The 22,579-nt window shown below is 36.7% G+C and overlaps 2 protein-coding genes across 2 annotated transcripts; one reads left to right on the forward strand and one right to left on the reverse strand.

The window, feature by feature from the left end:
• Nucleotides 1–848: 848 nt before the first annotated feature.
• On the forward strand, nucleotides 849–14,130 carry LOC126754982 (serine proteinase stubble). Its single transcript, XM_050467220.1, has 8 exons — nucleotides 849–2,335; nucleotides 3,787–3,920; nucleotides 4,328–4,558; nucleotides 10,262–10,373; nucleotides 11,036–11,289; nucleotides 13,149–13,287; nucleotides 13,794–13,948; nucleotides 14,015–14,130. Exons 1-8 carry the CDS (start codon nucleotides 849–851, stop codon nucleotides 14,128–14,130), a joined length of 2,628 nt encoding a protein of 875 aa, XP_050323177.1.
• Nucleotides 14,131–18,360: 4,230 nt separating this feature from the next.
• On the reverse strand, nucleotides 18,361–19,486 carry LOC126754985 (uncharacterized). The gene is made up of 4 exons (XM_050467225.1): nucleotides 19,028–19,486; nucleotides 18,868–18,953; nucleotides 18,653–18,803; nucleotides 18,361–18,593 (listed from the first exon to the last, which is right to left on the reverse strand). Exons 1-4 carry the CDS (start codon nucleotides 19,317–19,319, stop codon nucleotides 18,457–18,459), a joined length of 666 nt encoding a protein of 221 aa, XP_050323182.1. The 5' UTR covers nucleotides 19,320–19,486; the 3' UTR covers nucleotides 18,361–18,456.
• Between the last annotated feature and the right edge of the window lie 3,093 nt (nucleotides 19,487–22,579).

Here is a 22,579-nt window from a genome sequence, read left to right on the forward strand (position 1 = left end):
ACGACAACAACAACAATAAAAACTAAGCAAACATATTTACAACATATTTGGCGCAATAATCGCCAATTGACTAACGGCAAGTGCAACGACCGCACCGCTGCCGCCGCCGCCATCACCGCCACCACCGCTGCACGCGCTGCCACCACAACCTTGGCCACGACAATTGGATTACCACAGCTGGTTTCACTGTTTTGGTTTCGGTTTTGATTGCAGTTGCTGCACACACACTGCAGCGCTTGGGGCAGCACGATTTTGGTGTTTGCAAGTTCAAGCGCAAACGCAAGCGGCAAGTTCCGTTCAATTAGCGAAGCGCGACCATAAAGAAGGCGACGGCCGCAACACGCCAGAGCGTTTGAGTAGCACGCGAGCAGGAAGTCGGTGCAGGAACCAAAGCATGTGCAAGTCGCAAACGCTGCGTGACTAAAGAAACGTGTGAAGTTGCTGCAAATTTGTTTGCCGAAACATTGTAGAGGTTGTCAACCTGCAGTTTATGGTGCGCGCGCTGCTCAACAACGCCACTACGCACTAAGGAATGCGAAGCGCAGTGTAGCAGTGACATAAATAGCAACGGCAAATATAGTTGTTAGTGTATTCAATTTGAGCGTAACCTTGATCTTGGTGGACGTAACCATATTGCCGCTTAAGTGTACTTCCGCGCGCCTTGTTAGCGCTGAGCGCCAAGTAAGCGCGTTGTCGCAACTTTTATATATTACCACACCCATCAGTCTTAAACCGCTTTAAACTACAGTGATTTTCCAACGCTTCAGCGCGTACCACTTCCACCTACCGTACCTGACCTCTTCTCAACGCTCACCGCCGCGCCTTACACGTGCCGCGCTCAATGTAAGATGTTAGCAATCGCCAAATGGAGTCTGCTAGCCACAATTGTTAACAGTTTGCTGTTATGTACTTTAGCCATTGAACGGTCGCCAGCGCATGCCCACGTAGGCAATGTAGCGTCACAAACCGCATCCGCGCATCAACAAGCAACACAAACGACGCGTAATGTGCGCGAAAGCACAGCGTATACCGCGCCTCATACGACGCATTTGAAGCAAGCATCATTGTTGAATACAGCCCCAGCGGTAACTGTAGCGCCTGCCGCCGACAGCCAACGGAACGCGCGCAACCTTTACGCGCCTTTCAATACCTTCAGCAAGTTGGATGAAGCGCCTTTTACCGATTGGCACCGACGCGCCGATGGCACAGTAGTGCAAACTTTTGGCGCTTATCGTAGTGGACGCGCCCTTGCCGCGGTCGCGCAACAGCCACAAATGCAAATGCACAACGCCGCCGCACAGCGTCGCTCTGATGTTATTACTACCGTGGAGGTAATACCAGCACCCGGTATTGAACTCTCCAGCAGTACAAACAATGCTGCGGCCGGTAATGTACCCATCACAATACCGAAGCAAGTCGTGCCTGACGCAAATGCCGCAGCAACCGCGCCAGTCGCCGCTCCGGTCATAGTGAACGCGACGCGTAGTTCACGGCAGCGCAACTATGTCTATATACCGCTGCAACAGCAAGCTACCAGCACAACATTGTTGCCAAAACGCAACAATAGCTCGTTTGGTTATTTGGGTCCACCAGCCCATGCTGTCGCAGCGGCTGTTCAAGAGTTCGGCGAAGAGTTATTAAATGCGCGCACCGATCGCAGCGATCTAGCAACTGCGCCAGCGCCTGGCGCACCAATCACATCCACAGACAAAGCCGATTTTGATGATGAGGATCCGGCGCGTCGCAATGGTTTCAAATTTCCGAGTTATAGCCTCAAACCAGCTAGTCCCTTCTATCCACAAGGTTACCGCGAGGATAATCCCATCTTCACGGAAGCCACAGGTTTCGAGGCACCTTATAGCGAAGACGCGCTGGCGCAAGACACACGTCACACGCGGCAGCTCATCTATGAAAACAGCGACGCCACACCAATTTCACATCCCTTCGAATTTCCCGGCTTGGTTTCCAATAACAAGCCGCATACTTTGAGCTCCGCCATCGCTGCGGGTAAATTGTTTCGTGAAGAGGTCACCAAGTTTGGTGATGTGAATGGTCCCATAACAGCGGTGCCACAGCGTCCACAACGCGGTTTGTTCTTTGGTGATACGGAATTTCGTACGGGTCCGCCACGCCCATTTGTGCCACAGAAAGCGTTTAATGAATACGTCGGACCAAATGGCCCCGTCGATTATCAGAGTTCGAGAAAGAGTCGCTTTTTCCCCTTCAAATCGTCACGCAGTCCACGAGTCGTCTTCCCTGTTAACGATAACATTGGCACGACGGGACCTAGTGGTACCGGCAATGGCGTATATTTCAGCGATAGCGTGGCTTTCAGGTAAGTGGTGAATATTATTAAAGTTGATGGTATAAAATGGTTTAGTGTATCTGCCATTTGGTATTTGAATTTCGTTGAGATCTGAGCTGCTAGCCGAGGTATTCAGCCAACTTAGTATGTAGGGATGATACTCTGCAGAAATGGCTGGTAGGCTAATGCTAAAATCTATTGCGTTAAAAACCTGGTTGGTCTCGGAGTACGTCCACCTCCCGTCATCATTATGTTGGTGTGGTAAGTGCAGTTGAGACGACTCCCTCTTTGCGCTGGGCGGCTTTGAGCGCACTGCCTAGTAAGGGCGTGCGTCAATGCTCACCTTGGCACTACCTTTCCGGTAGGTTGATACTAGCTCTGAGGCCGGACCCTTAAGTCTTGAAAAATTATTTAGAAAAAACTAGAGCGGAATCGACCTTTTCGATAAAGGAATGTAACTCGAGCGGGCGGCCATTGCTTAGGAAGACGAGAGGACCTTCTGGTAAAAGTAATACCAGTACATGGATTCCCCCCGAGAGGGATGGTAAAATACTGCGAGTTGGCATTATAGGGAAGGTCTTATTTCGAAAAACAAATGATATTGAGCTGAGTGAATTTAGCCACTCCGTCCGTCCATCTTTCTCGTCTCTTAATTTTTGAAATATCTTTATAGAATTTTGTGTACATTCTTTTCGCACCAAATAGCTGCTAATTTTTTGGAAAAACTTGCATGACCAACTTACTTATTGTGAACAATTTTCAGGGAAATTCTCTGTCGTTATTTCTTAGATAACTTATGTCGACATTAAAATACCAACTGGTCACTGTCTGGTGGCGACTCACGGCCTTAGAATGGGGCTGACAGATCAAGAAGACTGCAGGAAATGTCTAGAGCAGGGAATCAGGGAAAGAGTGAGAGTGGAGCATCGCTTGTGCACTTGTCTCGCAATGGCAAGACTACACTGTAAGCATCTGGGGTCCTCACTAGAGAAGGTATCGATACTGAGGCCACAGAGTATGTTAAAATTCGAGTCAAGCGCAGGCATCGTAAAGGATGACTACTTCTCTTGGACATAAGAACTGAACTCCATCTGGTATTACAAAGGACCAAAACTGGTCTCTGCGTGGCTTATTGACTACCAGATTAACCTAACCTAACCCATCTCGACATTAAAGAATAAAACCCCGATAGGTGGCGCTGGAACTAAGATACTTATAAATCGCGTATTTATAGACTGATTTCGTTTTTTCCAAAAAAAAAAAAAATTATCTTAATGCTGAATGAAATAATTGACTAGCATACTAGTAGACCACTAAAAATTGTAGAAACATTTCAAACAATATTTTTAAACTCTTTGCATCCACCAAATTTTGGAATTTTATCAGAAGTGCAGCTACTTTTACTACACATTGAGCACATTTTATTTAAAGAAAATATTTATTTTTAGCCTTTATAATAAAATTTTGTATAATTTCTTTAGAGATCAAAATTTCGGCCTCAACGATTTGGCCGCCATTCAAGATGTACGCAACGAATTCAGCTTACAAGACATTGATGGCACATCAGAGAGCAGTTTGACGGGCGCACCATCGTCGGGTACATTCAAGGAAAAAGGTAAGCGTTCCGTTTCATTACACACAGAAGCTAACTTCAATCCACAACAGCACATTAAAAAATATTCACAAATGCGTACTTACATAGCCAGATCTATAGATATCGAAAAAAATACTTACTAGAAAAAACTTCTCAACACTCTTCCAACTTGCGCTCTCTAATGCTTTTGGTTGCTTTGTGCACTTTTAGATTGCCCAGTGAAAATGCTTAAAAAAAATACAAAAAAAATTAAATTATTTTATTTGAATTCTTTTTGGCATGGAGACCGGTCTTTACTTTCAGTTGGGAAAAATTCAAAACCAAACCAATAAATTAGAAATCAATATTGTCTACGGTGTCTTAGATTTACTTGCACCCATGCTATTTATATGTAAATATTAATTTTTCCACACGCAACTTTCTCTCAGTCGATATCACAACCGAACTAGAATGTCAACACCGCGGTGGTACTTGTGAGTTTTTTCTCGGTTGTTGGATGAGCGGCGGTCTACTGCAGGGCACATGTAATGGCCTGCTGCGCGGTTGCTGTCATCGCACAGCCAAATCGGCTAACCTACGCACCTCCGATTTCGTGGGCAATACAATCGATCTGACTGATCTTCCGCATAAAAACTATGGCCCGGTTAAAAATGATGCCAGTGAGTTCTGAACGTTTACTAATTAGGTCTTACGTCATTTACGTAATATTGCACGCCGGCATGTGGTGGAGTATGGCTTGGAAATGGCTACAAGAAACTTAATTTATTATATATATATTTGCAAACATGTATGTTTGTTTGTATGGTTTTATGCGGGTTGCACAATCTTTAGCGTTTGAAATTATTTTGGCGTTTAGGTGTTATTGCCGTTAATGGGGTGGTGTATATGGGGAGTTCTTGTAGATTGTTCAATTGTTTTATTGGAGAACTCTAAAGTATAATTATTTGGCTTAAGAGAGATTACCTTGTGGGTTTGAAGGAATAAGGGTAAGCCCTCTGTTGGCAGGATGGTTTAATTGGGCATATGCTCATCCAAAATCGGTTCAATTTTGTATATACAACTGACTTTTGTATATACACTAAAGACATAATATATAATGTATAAATTTATTTGCAGTTATCTCATTGAAACAAAAGAGAAAACTAATTAGTAATTAATTATTGATTAACTATATGCATATTGTCAAACATAAAAAAAGTTCAACCGTGATCTATTTTGGGCCCTTCCGTATTAAGTTTTTATAAAAGTGATTTTATTACGAAATATGTATGGGTTATTCCTTCCAAAATTTATATATAACATTTTTTTCGTGCAAAACACATTTCGTCTCAACATAAAAAGTTATGGAAATACTACTATTAGCAAAAAATAATAAGACTTTGTTCATAATTTGAAAATTTTTAAATTATTCTTCAAAATCTATGTCGTCCCCTCAAAGTATTCCCCTTGGTTCTATACACTTACGTCAACTTTTTTTCCACTCCTCGAAACAGTTGTTAAAATCAAGTTCACGAATAAACGATTTACCCGGAGTGATTGTTTGAGTTTGCTGAATAGCCAGAAGTCACGCGGAGGCAAATCAAGCGAATACGGTGGTTGGGGCACGGTATTGTTAGAAAATTTGGTGAAAAACTCACGAAGAGTCATGGCAGCATACGACAGAACTAATAGTTCTCGGCCCATAATTTCGGCATCTTTTTAAGAATAGCTTCGCGCAAACGATGAATTTTCACAATATGGCTAAAAAGGAGTTCGGATTGCAACACAGTTCAACAATCGAAGAAACCTTGATTTTTGACCTATGCTGGCGTGGTTTTTTCGGCTTCGGCTCACCTTTATCACGGTATTCGGTCGATTGATCGTCTATTTTCAGGTCGAAAGCATCGATTCAATACTCATCGCCAGTCATAATATCTTTCATGACTTCCTGGTAGTCGGAAAGCATTGTTTCACAGACGTTAACATGACGCTATTTTTGGGAATAATTTAGTGATTTTGGAAACAATCGTGCTTTCACTTTTCTTAGGCCAAAACGATTTTTCAAAATGATTTTCAAAACCTTCCGATATTTTAACGATTCTCAAGTATCAATTTCTATATTTTATTGACGTGCTAGTGATCAGTCGATGGTGATTACCGTTCTGGACGTGGTTCATCAACGCGTTCTCACGCTCTTTGAATAATTTATAACAATTAAAAACACTTGCCCGCGACAACCGATTATCACCTAAGGTCTTTTCCAGCATTTTGAAGGTTCCGCACACAAAATTTATTGTAACTCTTTGTTGAATAATTTCACTCATCGTAGAAATCGCCGAAGGCACTTTATGCCCTTCCGAAAGATAGGCGTATATTAATCAATAATGATTATTTGGATGTGACATTTGGCACAGATGTCACTGACAGTCAAACTAACCAAGAAAAAATATTTCGACGAATGGCTTTTCATGCGAAATTTAAATTAAAACTTCTTACTTTATTTTCCCACACACACCAAACATATGGTAAAATTGTTTAAGATTAAAAGGAACCAAATGAGTGACTATCTAAACCGCTCTCAACGACTACTTGATCGTCGGAGATTGGTGCTACTTTTTTTCTTTTTGTTATTTTAATTTATACAGAATGAAGTTTAGCTGAAATACGCCCATCATTTCTAAAGAAAAATGTTTGACATTTTGTTCATAAGAAAGATAAAATTTGCTTTCCCTTTAATTACATTAATAAAGTAGATTGCTCTTCTAAGTTTGATGAACGATTTGCAATGACTTGTGTAAACTTCGCTTATATATTCTGTGCCAAAAGCGAAAATATTACTTAAATATAAAGTGTATTGGGCATCGCTTGAAGCTATTTGAAAAAGTGTAGTACGCTTGACCTATTGAAGAAATCTTTTCAGATTACTTTCTAAAATATCTCAAGTGATAGTTAAATTGCTCCAAGTATTTCGGTTTGCCAATTATCTGGGAGCCAGTTATATTCTGAAATTTGGAAATATGTAAGAGAGCGAGCTACTCCAGCCAATCAGCTTCTATTGTGTGCCAGATAAAATGAAAATTGTAAAAGCAAAATACTGCTATAATTTGATAGCGATGAATAAGTATAGAGAGTTCAATAAATATTTTTAACGTTCAGTTTAAAGAGCAAACCTAGTGGGTCAGACTAAAAAAGGCGATTTTTGGAAATTCCAATTATCTCAATTATTCTAAAGCTTAAGCATATGTTCAAAGCTTTCTTACACTATAATTTTTTGATAAAAAAAATTTAAATATTATTCGCGTTACACGCGATCTTTGATGGCGATAAAAACTTTTCTCTAATACTGTAGTGATTTTAGCGTTCTTCGTGGCTGAAATTCAAATAAAAAACCAGACTAAAAGGCATTGTCAATTTAATAACTACGTCGAAAAAATTTAAAAATTTACAAAATTTTTTTGCAAATGTTTGAAAAAATTTGTATTTTAATCAAAATTTTGTTCGTTTATGACGAGTCCAAAATTCGATTTTTGATTGTATGAGAAAACTGGTATGCCACTGCAAGAAGAATGGAGCTAAATATGGAATATGCAGAAAAAAGAAGAAAGAAAGATAGTGATCGGAATATTTTTTTCCGAGTAATCACTTCATAAGAAAAATATTGCTTCTAGAAAATTGCGTTTAAAGATGGACTGATTGTTTACATTGACTATACACGGCTACACTTTAGAGGGCTGTACCTCTAAAACATAAAATTGACAAAATTCAGGGAAAATTTTAGCAATGATATGAACTGTTAAAATATGTAAAATAATTTTTCTAAAAGTTTAACAAAAAAAAAAAATAAAAACTAATTTTTCAAGTTGATGATTAATTCGTAATCGTTATTCGAGGTGTATGTTAATTTGAAGATTTGATTATTAAAAGATAATTGTTTAACCGTATTATACATTTTGACAAGAAAGTTCCAGGAAATTGTAAATAAAACGCAAAATATTTAATTATTCATCAATAATTATTTTGTGGTCTTCAAAGTAATTCCCAGCAGATCCAATATACTCAAGTCAACGATTTTTTCAGTTATCGAAACCTTTTCCATAAGTAATTTTTGGAATGGCCTTCAGCTTCTTCAAAGAATTTTGTTTTGTTCCATTCCGATGATTGTTGAATTGTTTGCATGTGGAGCTCATAAGCCCATGTCACATCGGCAGTTATTATGCTCTCCACGAATGTATGATCGGAATTCGAAGAATCAAGCATGTCCACAGACACCTGTTTGCGGTACTATCTTTGAAAAAACTTCGGCTTTATCGGAACGAGTCGAGCATTTCATACTCAAAATATCTACCAAAACATTCGAACGTACTCACGAGAGATGTCGAGCTCTCTTGTCATCTGTCCAACACTTGCCTGACGATTTTCAAGCACCATATTCTTCACTTTTTTAATATTTTCGTCGAAGAATTTTCGACCAAATATGCCCTAAAAATCTGTTTTTTTAGTTTTAATTTTTTTTTTGTTTGTTCTCCAGTAGACTAGATGAGATTAGAAAAGTAAGTAAGGAATGCACCGCGACCTAGGATCTATTGTATCCGGTCCTAATTCACAACGTCTCAAATAGCCACAGCAAATTGATAAGTTTCAATATACTGCTAGGTGATATTGAGGCGATGTGATCCCTATTTGGAAACATGGATCCAAGGGACTAAGTAGACTAAGAAAAAATATTTATTAAAGAAAGAAATTGAAATTTATAGTCAAAAATTACTTAAACTGGTATTTGATTTTTATTTTTTAAATATTTTTTTTTTATTTTTTTTAATTATTTTGTAAATGGCTAATTAAATTTACAGAATTTATAACAAAAAAAATTTAAAAAAATAAAAAAAAAATTTCTCGACATTTTTTGTAGAAAATATTAACATAGGTTTTCTTGCAAAATTTAGTCTTGCGAAACATAAGCTCATACTAAGAAATTAGCCGTTGGAACGATGACTAGGCTCTAAATAAACATATTATTTTGTTCAAAAATATATAGAAATGTGAATTTACTTAAATATTTAAAAAAATTTTGCATGAGCATGTTTTCGCTATAAACGCATTTTTCGCACCGAAATTTAAGATATAAACTCTAAATTACACACCCTAATAGTATTACACAAGAAATCTATATACACACATACAATAAACATATTTCTAATAATGCTATCTTAATCACATTCGATTATATTGCATGCAATAATTGCCTAGTTAGTTGGAGCATTGCACTCAGCTCGGTAAAATTAATTAATTAATACAACAATTTTAATAATCTAGTTGGATAGTAGACTAAATACTCATATTTTACTATAACCGATTGCTTTAAGGTCCCACATTTAAGTACGAAATCCTTTCACTAAACCGTAAAAAAACTACAAAAAGGTAGAGTTCCCTTCAAAAACCAACGAACCGTCCGCTATTTCAACAAACCAAATGCTTTCTACTTACGATTAACAACATATGTACAAGTATAAACGCCTAAGCCTGCCTACATACCAACAAATATATATAGACAAATGCAAAATATATTTATGTATACCGTTAAGCCACTCACCCGTGCGCTGCTGCATGCCCGTTACGCGCCAAACACTAATGAAAATAATTAGTGCAACAATTTGTGGCATGAATGCCACTATATACACGTACTTTATGCAGCGCGCGTTTGCTGTATTGTTTTTGTAAAATTTTTGCTGCGAAAGCACGCGCCAACACCGCTAAGCCGTGTCTTAACGGTAACTGTTGCTCTTTATTGTTGTTGTTGTTGCTGCTGCAACCGCATTACTAATCCCTAAACGGCGTCAAAGTAAGCGCAACCTTCGTTTGCGGCTGCGGTTGGCCAATTTGTTGCGGAAGATCAGCAAGTGAGTGGCGCGCATGCGCCGAAATCGAAACGAAATTATGGTTAACGATTTCGGAAATCTACTGCATTGCACCGAAAATTGGTTTTGTGTTACTTTACCGTTATTATTGTTATTGCTATTACACAATTGATTGCTTGGTATTTTGCAAGCGCGCCCTGCCACACCACAACCACTAGCGTTGCTTGCTACACATTCGCACTACTAATGCTCTGCCGCTCTCGCTCATTTACATATCCAAAATTACGCTCTCATTAATCGCAACTATCGCTCGTTAAATGTGAACTTCGCTTTCCACCACTCACCACCAACCACCACAACAAACACCACCACCACCATCTTTCCTGGTCGTATATACTCGTAGTTGTATTGTTAACGGACATTTGCTTGTAGCTTGCAGTGTAATCACAAACTCTCATATCTCTTTCACCATTCACCAACCGAAAAATCATAAAAAAAATATTCACAGAAATTTTGCAAATTTTCCAGGTTGCGGCATTTCGCTGGCCAAACAGGCCGCTCAGCGGCGCATAGTCGGCGGCGACGATGCCGGTTTCGGTTCGTTTCCCTGGCAGGCGTACATACGTATCGGATCCTCGCGGTAAGTGTTGACATCAAATTTTTTATTTACAAAAAAATGACAACAACAACAACCGGAACTGAGCGTTTCCGTCATAAAGTGGAAAATTAACAAACACGCACACACATACATATATGTGTATGTGTATATTGAAGTATTGAGCTCGCGAAATGGCTTTGCCAAAATGCGCAGCGGTTGCATAATCACTAAAGTTGTTTGTATTTTGGTAAATATGCAAGTAAGTGATTGCTCATATGCCGTCTGCAACACTTTAGAGCTGCGTTGCATAAGCGGCGCGTCACAGTACCTTGCCACAACTTGCAGCGCAGGCGCTTTAAAGCATGTTCCATAAGTAAATATATGTCTAAATATTAATATAAATATATATGTATATAAATCCATGTAGTCCATCCTGTCCTATGCACATGTTGACCTCAACAACACCAGCCACCAACAACAAGCGTCAACCAGTTTTAAGTTTGTTTACCAATTAATCACCAGCTTGTCAACACTGGCGTATACGCAACATTTATTTCCTGCACAGACTCGCGTGCTTTGTGTTATCTGGAAAAAATTATTTTCCATTTTGCCACATGCTTTCATATGCATTTTCTTGCAAGTTTATTATTATTGTTTTTTATCTTGCACTTATTTTTCTTAAATCTTCTTTTTTTCTTCCACAGATGCGGCGGTTCATTGGTGTCGCGCCGTCACGTCGTCACCGCTGGTCATTGTGTGGCACGTGCCACACCACGCCAGGTCCATGTCACTCTTGGCGATTATGTAATCAACTCCGCGGTTGAACCACTGCCAGCTTACACGTTCGGTGTGCGTCGCATCGATGTGCATCCGTATTTCAAATTCACACCGCAGGCGGATCGTTTCGATGTGTCCGTTTTGACGCTGGAGCGACCGGTGCACTTTATGCCGCATATAGGTGAGTGTTGATTTATGGATGAGAGCTTAGGCTCAACATATGTTGGCACATTTTTCTATCCAAATTCTTATAATTCCACCTTTCTGAATGGAAATTTATTCTAAAGATTTGAATGTAGTTATATAAGTTTGATCGAATTTGAACCCATGGGGGTTATAACTTACAGCAAATATAATTTTAGTGCGATTATAAGGACAGAATATCTCTAAATTTAGGTGACCCTCATTAAGTTAAGTTAGGTTTGGTTCAGAGGTCGATCCTTGCAGGGATCGCTCTTGCACTGCTTAGAATGCAAATATTTAGCTTTGATCTTAAAAAAATATTATATTAAAAAATCTCGAACAATAAATATCAAATTAAAGTTCGTTCAAAACATCCCTTTTTCGTTTTCCAAGGTGTAACTAGAGTTTATTGGGAAAACTGTTGTAATTATAGAAAATAGATTGTTTTGTTATAGCTGACGTTTATTTAATACTTGCCCCAAGCGTGTGTTGTCTATTGCAGCCTGATATCTTTGCTAAAACTCGCATCTAAAATTTCCGCATATTCCACAGGGTGCGATCTCCAGGTGTGTTGGACCTTTTTTGGCGTCAAATATTTTCTTGATATTTTCACTTTAATTAATACCCACATATTCTCTAATGCACGACGTTATGACTGTGATGGTCAATTTAAAGTAACAGTACGGCGCAGAGTTTGCTCCAATATTTCGATAATCCGTCTTCTTGCAATATCCAATCCATCTTATTTTTGCCGCAAATAAGTTCAGCTGACTTCAGTGAACCATTTTTATACAAAGTTGTCATTCAAACATTGTTTAGGTTTGCTGTGAAGTCCCTGTATGCATTTTTTACTTGAATGTCTGTCCTTTTCTTAGTTAAACCTACCTCAAGGGGTTGATTAATACAAAATTTGATTCATTTTTAGATGTCCCATCATTTCTCCTTTTTTCGTGGCTTATCCACTACGTTTCCTTAATGGTCAAAGAACATTTCCGAAAATGTAAAACTCGTTTTTAAATACCTTGCAGTCTTTTAATAGTCCATTTGGGGCCCTTAGGATGCTTCGTTAAAAAGACTGCTTAAATATGTTTATTATTATGAGCACTAATTTTTTTATTTCCGAATCCTAAGCGCAATGAGATAACTTGCAAAGAAAAAAACTATAATAATCTACTTATATCAACTGGTTGCAAGAGTATAATAACAATGAAAAAGGATTACGGTGAATTGATTGCGCCTGGGAAAAACTTTATTTTTTTGAAAAACATTGAAATATTCACTAATTTAATATTTTAGGTGGTCTCGTGTTAATAACCACTTCGATTTTAGGGTTCTAAAATTAAAACTTTCCCTGATGAAAAAATATGAAGTAATGCTCTCACAAGGTAGGAGAAGAGAAATTTTTTTAGTAACGAAAGCAGAAAGAAAGAAGAATACCTGTCAAATTTGTCAAACGAAATACATTTTGGCAACTTATTAAGAAGTTAAACTCGAAGAATGTTTACAAATCATTAGTCTATTTTTGTGGTGCCACCTCAGTAGAGCGGTGCGATTTAAAATGGATAAAAATATCGAAAAAAGAATTTGTCTCAAATTGTGTATTTTTAACCAGTGGGACAAGTCTCGTTCTGGAGGACCGTCGTAGATGGCTAAAGGCCATCCCAGAAAATGCTTTTAAAATGTGTTTGAGAACTGGAAAATTCATTGGCATAAGTGTATTTCATCTGGTGGGGTTTACTTTGAAGGCGACAAAATAAATATTGATCAATAATTAAATATTTTGTATTTTATTTACAATTAAAATGCCTTTGGATTACTAAATTTACTTCAATAAACTTTATTTTAATTTCATTAAAGCTCCTATCTGCTTACCGGAGAAGAATGAGGACTTTCTGGGAAAATTTGGTTGGGCAGCGGGCTGGGGTGCTTTAAATCCCGGCTCACGACTGAGGCCTAAGACTTTACAAGCCGTGGATGTGCCAGTGATTGAGAACCGGTGAGTAAACTTAACCGCGAACTTATAATTTGAGGCAAATTTTAAATTAATGAAGCAATAATAATAAATTAGAAAAAAAAATTATATCGATTTACAAAAAGAAATATTAAATTTAGAAAATCGAAGATTAAAATGTACGGAGAACATTATTTTGTTGTGAAAGATTAAATTAATATAAATTTGAAGCCTTGTTTTGAGATTATGTATAGCACATATCGTCACCTAAAATGCAAAATAACGTAACATCACTTTCCATAAGCTTACAGACGAAGGAAAACTTGTTATACAAACCATTTGATTTTTTATGAAATGGTTATATATTGTTATATCAAGCTGAAAATTTATTTAAATAAGCGATAAAAAACTCTGCTTTTAATTTTTCATTTTAGGTGTCGACATACACTATTGAGACTTCCGATGTATTTGAACTTTTATCGATTAATTTTTTCTACATTATTCTGCTTCTATTTAAAAAAAAAAAACTATATATATATTTCCTGTCTTAGCATTTGCGAACGCTGGCACCGTCAAAACGGCATCAACGTTGTCATCTATCCCGAAATGATGTGCGCTGGCTATCGCAACGGCGGCAAGGACTCCTGTCAAGGTGACTCTGGCGGACCGTTGATGCATGAGAAGAATGGCCGTTGGTATTTAATAGGTAAGAAAATCGTAACTAATATCCCTGCACAACATTTGCTAATTACTCCGTTTTCCCCTCACGCAGGCGTGGTTTCAGCTGGCTACTCGTGCGCATCGCGCGGCCAGCCGGGCATCTATCATCGTGTACCCTATACGGTAGATTGGATATCCTATGTCGTCGGTCTGACAACGAATGTGTAGTACAAGTGAATTATTTCGACTTCACTTACATCAAATCTACTGCGAAATTGTAATACTTTATATGTCGCAAACTAAAAATGCTCAAAACTTTCACATTTATCGATTTCTTATTTAATTTTTCCAAAAATGTTTCTACAACCTTTCGCTAGCCACTTTTCTATTTTAGTTTTAGTAAAGCATATTTATTTGTAGCGTTTCACGATTTCACATCTATTTCGAGTTTTGTAAATAGTTCTTATTTTATTGAAACACATTTTTTTCTTTGTTGTTGGCATTTTCACTCACTTATACATATATAATATGTACTAATGTTTGTTAATCGTTAAATTAATGAGTTAAGCGCATAACGGGTCATTGCTCCATTTAAGTGTAAGCTGTCAGCTGTAAGCTAAGCTTTGTATTTATATTAAAAACAAATGAAATGAAAATATTTATAAATATATCACCTAAGTGAGCATATACATATATATACATATTTGGTAAGAGATTTGTATATTTAATATACATATACATATATATTTGTAATTAGTTGGTTATAACGGTGGTTTATTGTACTATATATATACTATTTAGTCATAATTATGCACTTAAATGCTCTGCAAGTGAAAGCAATATATATATAAATACATGCATAAGTATATATTTACGAATGTGTATAGCTTCAGTAGTGATGTAAATAGTGTGTAGCGCTATTAATTAGTTATTAATTTTTATATAATTTATATGTGAATTAAGAAACAATAAATTAATTGGAAAATAACTTCTTTAAATGTATGACATTATTAAAAGAAATTGGTCTTTAAGTGTGGCAATCTTTTCCCAGTAGTAGATTTACGCTGCAATCTCAAGCGGTGGGTCTATATTTCATCAGTTACATATATAATAAAGACTAGAAGTAGTTTTAATAAAATAAAGTCAGCAAACACCATATAATAATTACATATATACATAAAATCATAATTTTGATAATATTTTATGTCTACAGGGTGTGCCCCCAAAAAAAACTGGGCATGATAAAATTAACAAATTGAGCTACCAAATACTGATGTAGTAATAATCTCTTCGCTTTTAAATGCAATTTTCAATCTTGGTTATTATCCAAATTCATGGAAAAAATCGCAGATCCTCATGTTAGATAAACCAGGGAAAGATTTAACATGGTACGTGACTTACAGACCACGGAGTATCCAACCTTGGCTCCTCAAAATATTTGAAAAAGTGTTAATATTAAAGATCTCTATTTTTCTCCATGAAAATATTAAATACCAAGTTGCAATATTTCAAATATACAATCATCCTCTTTCATATGCACATAACTTCATTTAAATAGATGTAAACGTTTGCGTCATTTCAATAAACGAAAAAGTGTACAATTGCCCACAAAGATCAAATATACACTGTGGGCGAAAAATAGTAAGACTCTTTAATTTAAATTTCGCGCAAAAACCCATTCGTCGAAGTATTATTTATCTAGGTTGGTATGACATGACTGTCAGTGACATTCGCGCCAAGCGCCACATCAAAATAATCAAAACCAAAACATCGATTTATCGCATTTTGACATTTGGGCTTACGAAAGGTGTGTGCACGATTTGTTCCGCACAAATTGACTGACGACCAAAAACGAAGGACGATTATTTGACCAAAAATCACATTTTAACCATTAACCACTCCCCGTGTTCACCTGATATAGCACCGTGCGACTTCTTCCTTTTCGGGAAAAATGCATTTGCCCATGAAAGGAAAGCGTTATGTAGACATGTAGGCCATTCAAAAGGCTTGCACCGGCATACTGGCGGCCCTACCGGCCAACGAGCTAAAACACTCGTCCCACTTACTTTTGGACCGTGCAAAAAGCTGTATTGAAGCAGAAGGAGACTATTTTGAATAAAATAAATTGATTTTGCCAAAGAAACCATTTGCTCTGTTTTTTTTTTTTTTTTTTTGTTTTTAAATCTTGTTTACTTTGGAACACACCTTGTATTACTGACGATGAGTCTTGGATCTATGCTTGCGACCCGGAAACAGACGGTCAGGTCAGTCGGCCGAATATCGTGCCAGAGGTGACCCAAATCCGAAGAAAACACGTTAAAGCTGGTCAAAGAGTAAAGTTATGTTGACAGTTTTCTTCGATTATCGAGGTATGGTGTACTCCGAATTCTTTTCGATCGCCCAAACCAACAAGTAGTACGCTTGGAGTGCTGTGCGTCGTTTGTGTGAAGCTATTCGTAAAAAGAGGCCGATAACTTTAGGTTTTTGTAGCACGATAAAGCACCGTTGCATATTGCATTGATTCTTCATGAGTTTTTCGCGAAATTTTTTTTATGATGCCGCAGCCACCATATTTGACTGATTTATCGTCGTGTGACTTCTGACTATTCAGCAAACTCAAACGACCGCTCCGGGGAAACCGTTTTGAGTGAATTAAAATTCGATAAGACACACGAATTGTTTAGAACTAGTGTTGAATATGTAAATCGAACTTATGTTTATACATACATATGTGGTCTGCATGATTTAAAACTGGTTGTGAGGATTTAAAGTGCGATCAGAGAGAGAGTTATCTAGAAGCCAGATTTAGCCACATTCGAAAATTGTAATATAGTGGTAAAAAATAATGGCATCGATTTTGTTTCAAAGGATTTGGAGAATTTTAACTGAAGAGTTGGGTAAAAGAAAGGTCTTTGTCTAATCAAAAAGAGTGGACGTTTTTTTGATGAATAAATTAATTTTTCTTATTATCCGTATTCATCTGAACTATCACCATGTGTCTTTTTTCTATTTCTAAAACTTAAAACCAACAACAGGGAATCGTTTTATGATGATATACCAGCCATTTAGCAGCCGAAATCGAGGTGCAGACGAACATTCCTATAAATGACATACAAAATATATGCGGACGTTGGTTGATCGTTCTAAATATTCGATTGAATTCAACTTATTTTGAATAAATAATAATTTTTAATATATATCCACAAATTTGGTTATTTTGAAGGCATACCATGTGTACTGATATGACATTTTCAAAACACCCCTGATTTTGATTATAATTTTAGTTTAGGCACAGGCATTATATACAGCATCAATATTTTACAGACAATATGTATTCAGTGATTTGGGACATATTTCAATTCCAACTCCATTAAAATATATAAAAAAAAACTGTGTGCAAGAGGTTGGACCAGCATTTAGCTCTAGAATGACCTAACTTTCACTTTTTTTTCTAGGAGTGTTAATAAAGGAATAAACTCTCTCTTATTTAAGCTTTTCTAAAACTTTGAGTGTGTAAAAAAATTACGTTGACATTGGATATAAAAAGGCTAACCCTCACCATCACCTTTATCACTGATGCCGTACTGGCGACGGTGATTTTAAGGACTGTGACTATCTGAAGCAATATGAAAAACGGAACTTTTACGTCAGATTTGTGACTATACTCAAGACTAAATTTGAATCGAATTGTTAAATCCTTCATTAACATATTCTTAGCAACTATTTATTTACGGCGCGAAAAAATTGTCTGACGATATTTACCTTGGAGGACAAATATTATAGTCAGTTGGCTTGAAATTTGGATTTCCGTTGAATCACAACTAGGAAATCGTTGACAATATTGCATTAAGGTTTTGGAAAGTCTACTTTATCGCTATTACAAGTATTTGAGTGACACAAAGTATTCAAAGAAGGTCGTGAAGTCATCGAAAACGTGCTTCATGTGAGTCCTCTGTTAATGGCGATAACATCGAAAAAGTTAAACAAACCGTGCTTGACTATCGTCGTGTTGCCATTAGAGAGTTAGCAGAGAATCACAACTTCTCTTATGAATTGACTCAAACGTATTTTGGTTATTAGTTTGGGTAGGAAGCATGACAACGCTATACTCTTACCGAAATAATTGAATGCATCGTCACCTCCTTTCATAATTGTGACTGAGTTTTTGGCAAAAAACGACGCGAGAGTTATTGCTCAGCAACCGTCTTTACCAGATTCGGCTCCCAGTGACCTTTCTCAATTTTCAAAACTGTATTTGCGTCTTCCTAGGTCTAAAAAGTGCCTGAAAAAAGTAGTCCACTCAATTCGCATTATCGAATGGGTATCGAAATGTTTGAAGACCGTTGCAAAGAATACAAAAAATGTCGAACAATTCAGTCATATTTTAGTTAAAAAATAAATTTCTTTAAGATTGATTTGTGAATTTAGTTTATTTTAGAAATGATATGTTAAATGTCTAATTTAAAAGTGTATTCTAAAGCAGTACAGACATAATTTTAATATTTCAAGCATTGTTTTGAAGTGGTTATTGTGCTCGAACTCTTATTTCGTTTTTTAAGCCTCTGACTGTAAAATCAGATAACTATTTTTATTACCTTCCTCATTTAAAAAATTCTGCTCATTCGTCAACCGGTTTCTTCGTATGGTTTTGCAAAGATTGAATACTTCATAGGTTATTTTGACGAAAATCACTGCAAATAAATATCGATTATTTGATAAAAGTGGCCCAAAAGATACTTTAACTTTCTACTTATGATCATTGAAAAGGAGGCGAGCAGCAAAACGAAGATTCTGAGGTCTATCAGCAAGCTGGAGACGGTTATGTACAAGGCGATATGGGCGAATAGGCCAAATATGAAGCCATGAAATAGCAGCCAAGGCAGCATAAGCTTGTGGTTCAGCTACAAATTCACAGTATAATAAAATTTAATTTCCGAAAGTACAAAATGGTGAAAAGCGACTGACCTTCGCCACGCCGGTGAGCAAAAACATATTCATAAGAACATTGATGGCGGAGAGGAAATAAGCGCTGACGCTGACCGTCAATACAACTTTGAACGAAATTCAACAAATTAATATTGAAATTAAGTTCAGTTTGAATTATTGGAGTAGCACAATCACTCACCCCGTCGCAACATGGCGCGTGAGCGTTCCATTTCGGTGGATCTGCGTAGCACCAGCAGCAGATAGCGCACCACATCGTGATGCCACTGCATGGTCAGTCCCGTGCACAGCAGCAGCGTCGTCGAGGCAATGATGCCCATCCAGCCGATAAATGTGACATTCTCGCGCAAATTACGCAATTCGTCATCATGCTTCGGCGCGTCGACTGCAAATGCGGCGGCGGTTATTGTGCCGATCGTGGATGTCGTTTTCGGGCACACCGGCGCTATGGGGTCCTTGCGATTGGGCTTCATTTGCGCAGTTTCGCAAATGGCTGCTTTTTGTTGTTGTTTTATATTTTTGGTATTTATGTATTGATATTTTTGCAAAAAACTAAAATTATTCGAAATTTTGTTCAACTAAATGACAAAAAAAATTTTATTTAAAATTTTAGACAATCACATTTGAATGATTGTTGACTTTTGTGTAGTGAAAAGTTTTCCAAAAAATATTTTCTAGAGGTGATATGGGAAATTTATGTACATATATTGCCAGTCATACAGGTTTTTTTGGCCATCAGTGTGTATAAAAAGAACGATAGTCGAGTCAGAAGTATAAATGTAGTACTGAGTTTGTAAATCATTTAAGAAAGCATGAATTTTCTAAAATATAGTTTAAAGCTGACAGCAGCGTTACTTGAAAGTTTGAACTTTTTCAATATTGACCTTTTCAAACGCCTAAAAGTATGCGGTAATGAATTTCTTTTTGCAACAAAAGCTGCCGCAGCAAGTCTGTGGCACGTCTACAGTGCCGGTCATTAAAATATGGCTCAGAAAAAAATTTTTGAGTCATAATCATACGCAAATCTTCACTAGTTGAAGACATTAGCCTTGGAAGTACAAGGAAATTACTCTTCATTACAACAAAAAACATCGTTTTATTAGTGATAAGGAAAAGGGTAATTGTTTTGCAGATCAACTAGAAAAGGCAATTGAACCCAATTGCCCAAAAAACAACTTTAAACTGTCAATCTTACTCAACACAGATATTGACTCGCTCGAGTGTTTTAAGACTTCACCTTCGGAAATTATTACAATTATAACAGAACTTAAACCATAAAATTCGCCAGGATATGTTATTATTACCCCAAAAATGCTAATTGAGTTGCCAAATATTGCTGTAGAGGTGCTCACTTTGCCCTTCAATGCAATGTATATGAAATTTCATGGAAAAAGTCGCAGATTATCCTGATAGGTAAACCTGAGAAAGACTTAACATAGCCGTCTTGATAAAGATCAATCAAAATTCTACCCTGTCTTTCCAAAATATTTGAAAAAGTGTTACTATCGCAAATGTTTCCTTTTCTCCACGAAATCAATATAATACCAACGCACCAATTCGAGTTTCGTGGAAACTATAGCACGATAGAGCAAGTAAATAGAATTGCTATCACAGAGAGTACTGTTCAGCTATATTTCTAGACATGGCTCAAGCGTATTCTACCTTTAGAATTCTATAAAACATTGGAGTCTTATTTAAAAAATAGTCAATTTATGGTTAATGTAGGAAATCTCCTATATCTGATGATTGACAGATAAGAGCTGGTGTACCACAGGGCAGTGTTTTAGACCCAAATCGATACAACAATATATCTGTTCTTCCAACAGATAATAATAAGATTGTTCGCCATGATACATGCGTAATGAAAATATCCGTGAAGACCTTGGTATTCCTATGGTGAAGAAAGAAGTAGAAGACAGCAGAGTGAAATATATATCTAAACTCCGAGATCACCCAAGCCCATTGGCTAATGCTTTAGTATATTCCTGCAATTAAATAATCACGTCTAAAAAGAAGAAATATGCCTGCGTGCTGAAGAGCAACGTATCACCAAAACAGCTCAATCACTAGCTTGAGGTTGTCTAGTTTTTAAATCGATTTAAGATTTTATAACTTATTGTTAGGCTTTAAAAAAGAAAAGCAAACCCCATATATGTATAAAGAAATATTGAAAAAAATATTTGCAGAATGACCTTGTTTTCATCCGACATGTGGAAAGATTAATAGATATACCAACCTATAACTTTTGAAAATTCGTTTTTTTGATTTAAAGTACAATCTAGAGTCCCAAAATATTTTCCAATTAATAGAAAAGAGAAAAAGTATCTCACTGTTCTCATCTTTGCTCATTGCTTAGGAAAATTAAATTTATTTGTAAAAGTAAAAAGCATAAACTTCAGAATGATGTATTATATAGTTTGATGCAACAGCAGTTCATAGAATTTTCGTCTCCTGTAAAGGCCCTCTTGAAATGCTGATTCCGCAGATTGGCCCAGAACCCATCACATTGTATCAAATTATCTATAGAAAACTTTTTTATTACCACAAATTCCTGTTTAATACAACCTGAAAGGGAGAACTTCGATTCACTTTTGCTTGCTTTCAAAATAAATTGTCGAAGTGAGGTCTTTTTTGATAACATTAGACATGAGCTGAAGGTATTATGTTTGATAAACCCTGAGCAGGGCTTATTAAGTTTGCCACGAAATTTGTAATACCCGGAGAAAACGTCGGATATATGTACCATAAAATGTATATATGTATATATACTATATATAAATGAATACCATGATGAGGTACATAAGTCGATTTCACCATTTCCGTCTGTATATACGTGAACTATTTCCTCAGTTTTGGAGATGTTCATCTTAAATGCTTCGTGCTTCCTTTTCTCCCCAAGAAGCTGCTCATTTGTCGCAATCGTTAATATCGGACGACTGTTGCATATAGCTGTCATACAACTTAAACGACCGGAATAAAGTGTATATATTTCATGAGATACCTTCACAAAATTTGGCATGACTTATTGCCTAAGGCAGTAATGCAATCTCTTAAGAAATTATTTAGATCAGATCACTATTGCCAATAGCTATCATCTGAACTGAACGATCAGAATTCAGTTCTAATAGGAACCTTTTGTGATTAAAGTTTTGTCGTAAAAGGCTTTAGACAAAATTATGTGCTTACTATCAATGTTTGTGGAAAGTTGATTTCTAAGTGTATATTAAATTATTTATTATTTTAGCTGTAAATATAAAGGCTTACTATTGAAGATTACCAAAATTTTTAGAAGCTTCTACTGTATTTTACAATAATACTCAAATATTTTAGGTAACAAAAGCTTTTTCGATACAATTTTCATTCATTCTATTTTCTTCCTCACAACTGTGCATATTTCGAAAGAATTATGTCCACACATTAATAAAACCGAAGAAGATCTACTCATTTGCATTTACCTTCCACATTTCTTGCTTTTATCTTGTTATTAATGTGCGGCGCTGCCAAGAAAAATTAAATTACCATATGAATGAAAAAATTATTTAGAATATCAATAGCGAGGAGAAAGTGCAATTATACGCAATCAAGTTAAGCTCAAGCACGTTGTAGCTATAAAGGTTCTTAAGCAGCTGGCATTGCGTGGTGCAATGATGAATGAGAAGTTCATAGTACTTGTGGACGAGTGAAGAATGCCGTGAAGTACTGATGATGCGCGGATAAATGTGAAATCGAAATT

Source organism: Bactrocera neohumeralis, chromosome 4, assembly GCF_024586455.1.
Source record: "Bactrocera neohumeralis isolate Rockhampton chromosome 4, APGP_CSIRO_Bneo_wtdbg2-racon-allhic-juicebox.fasta_v2, whole genome shotgun sequence".
NCBI classification, from domain to species: Eukaryota; Metazoa; Arthropoda; class Insecta; order Diptera; family Tephritidae; genus Bactrocera; species Bactrocera neohumeralis.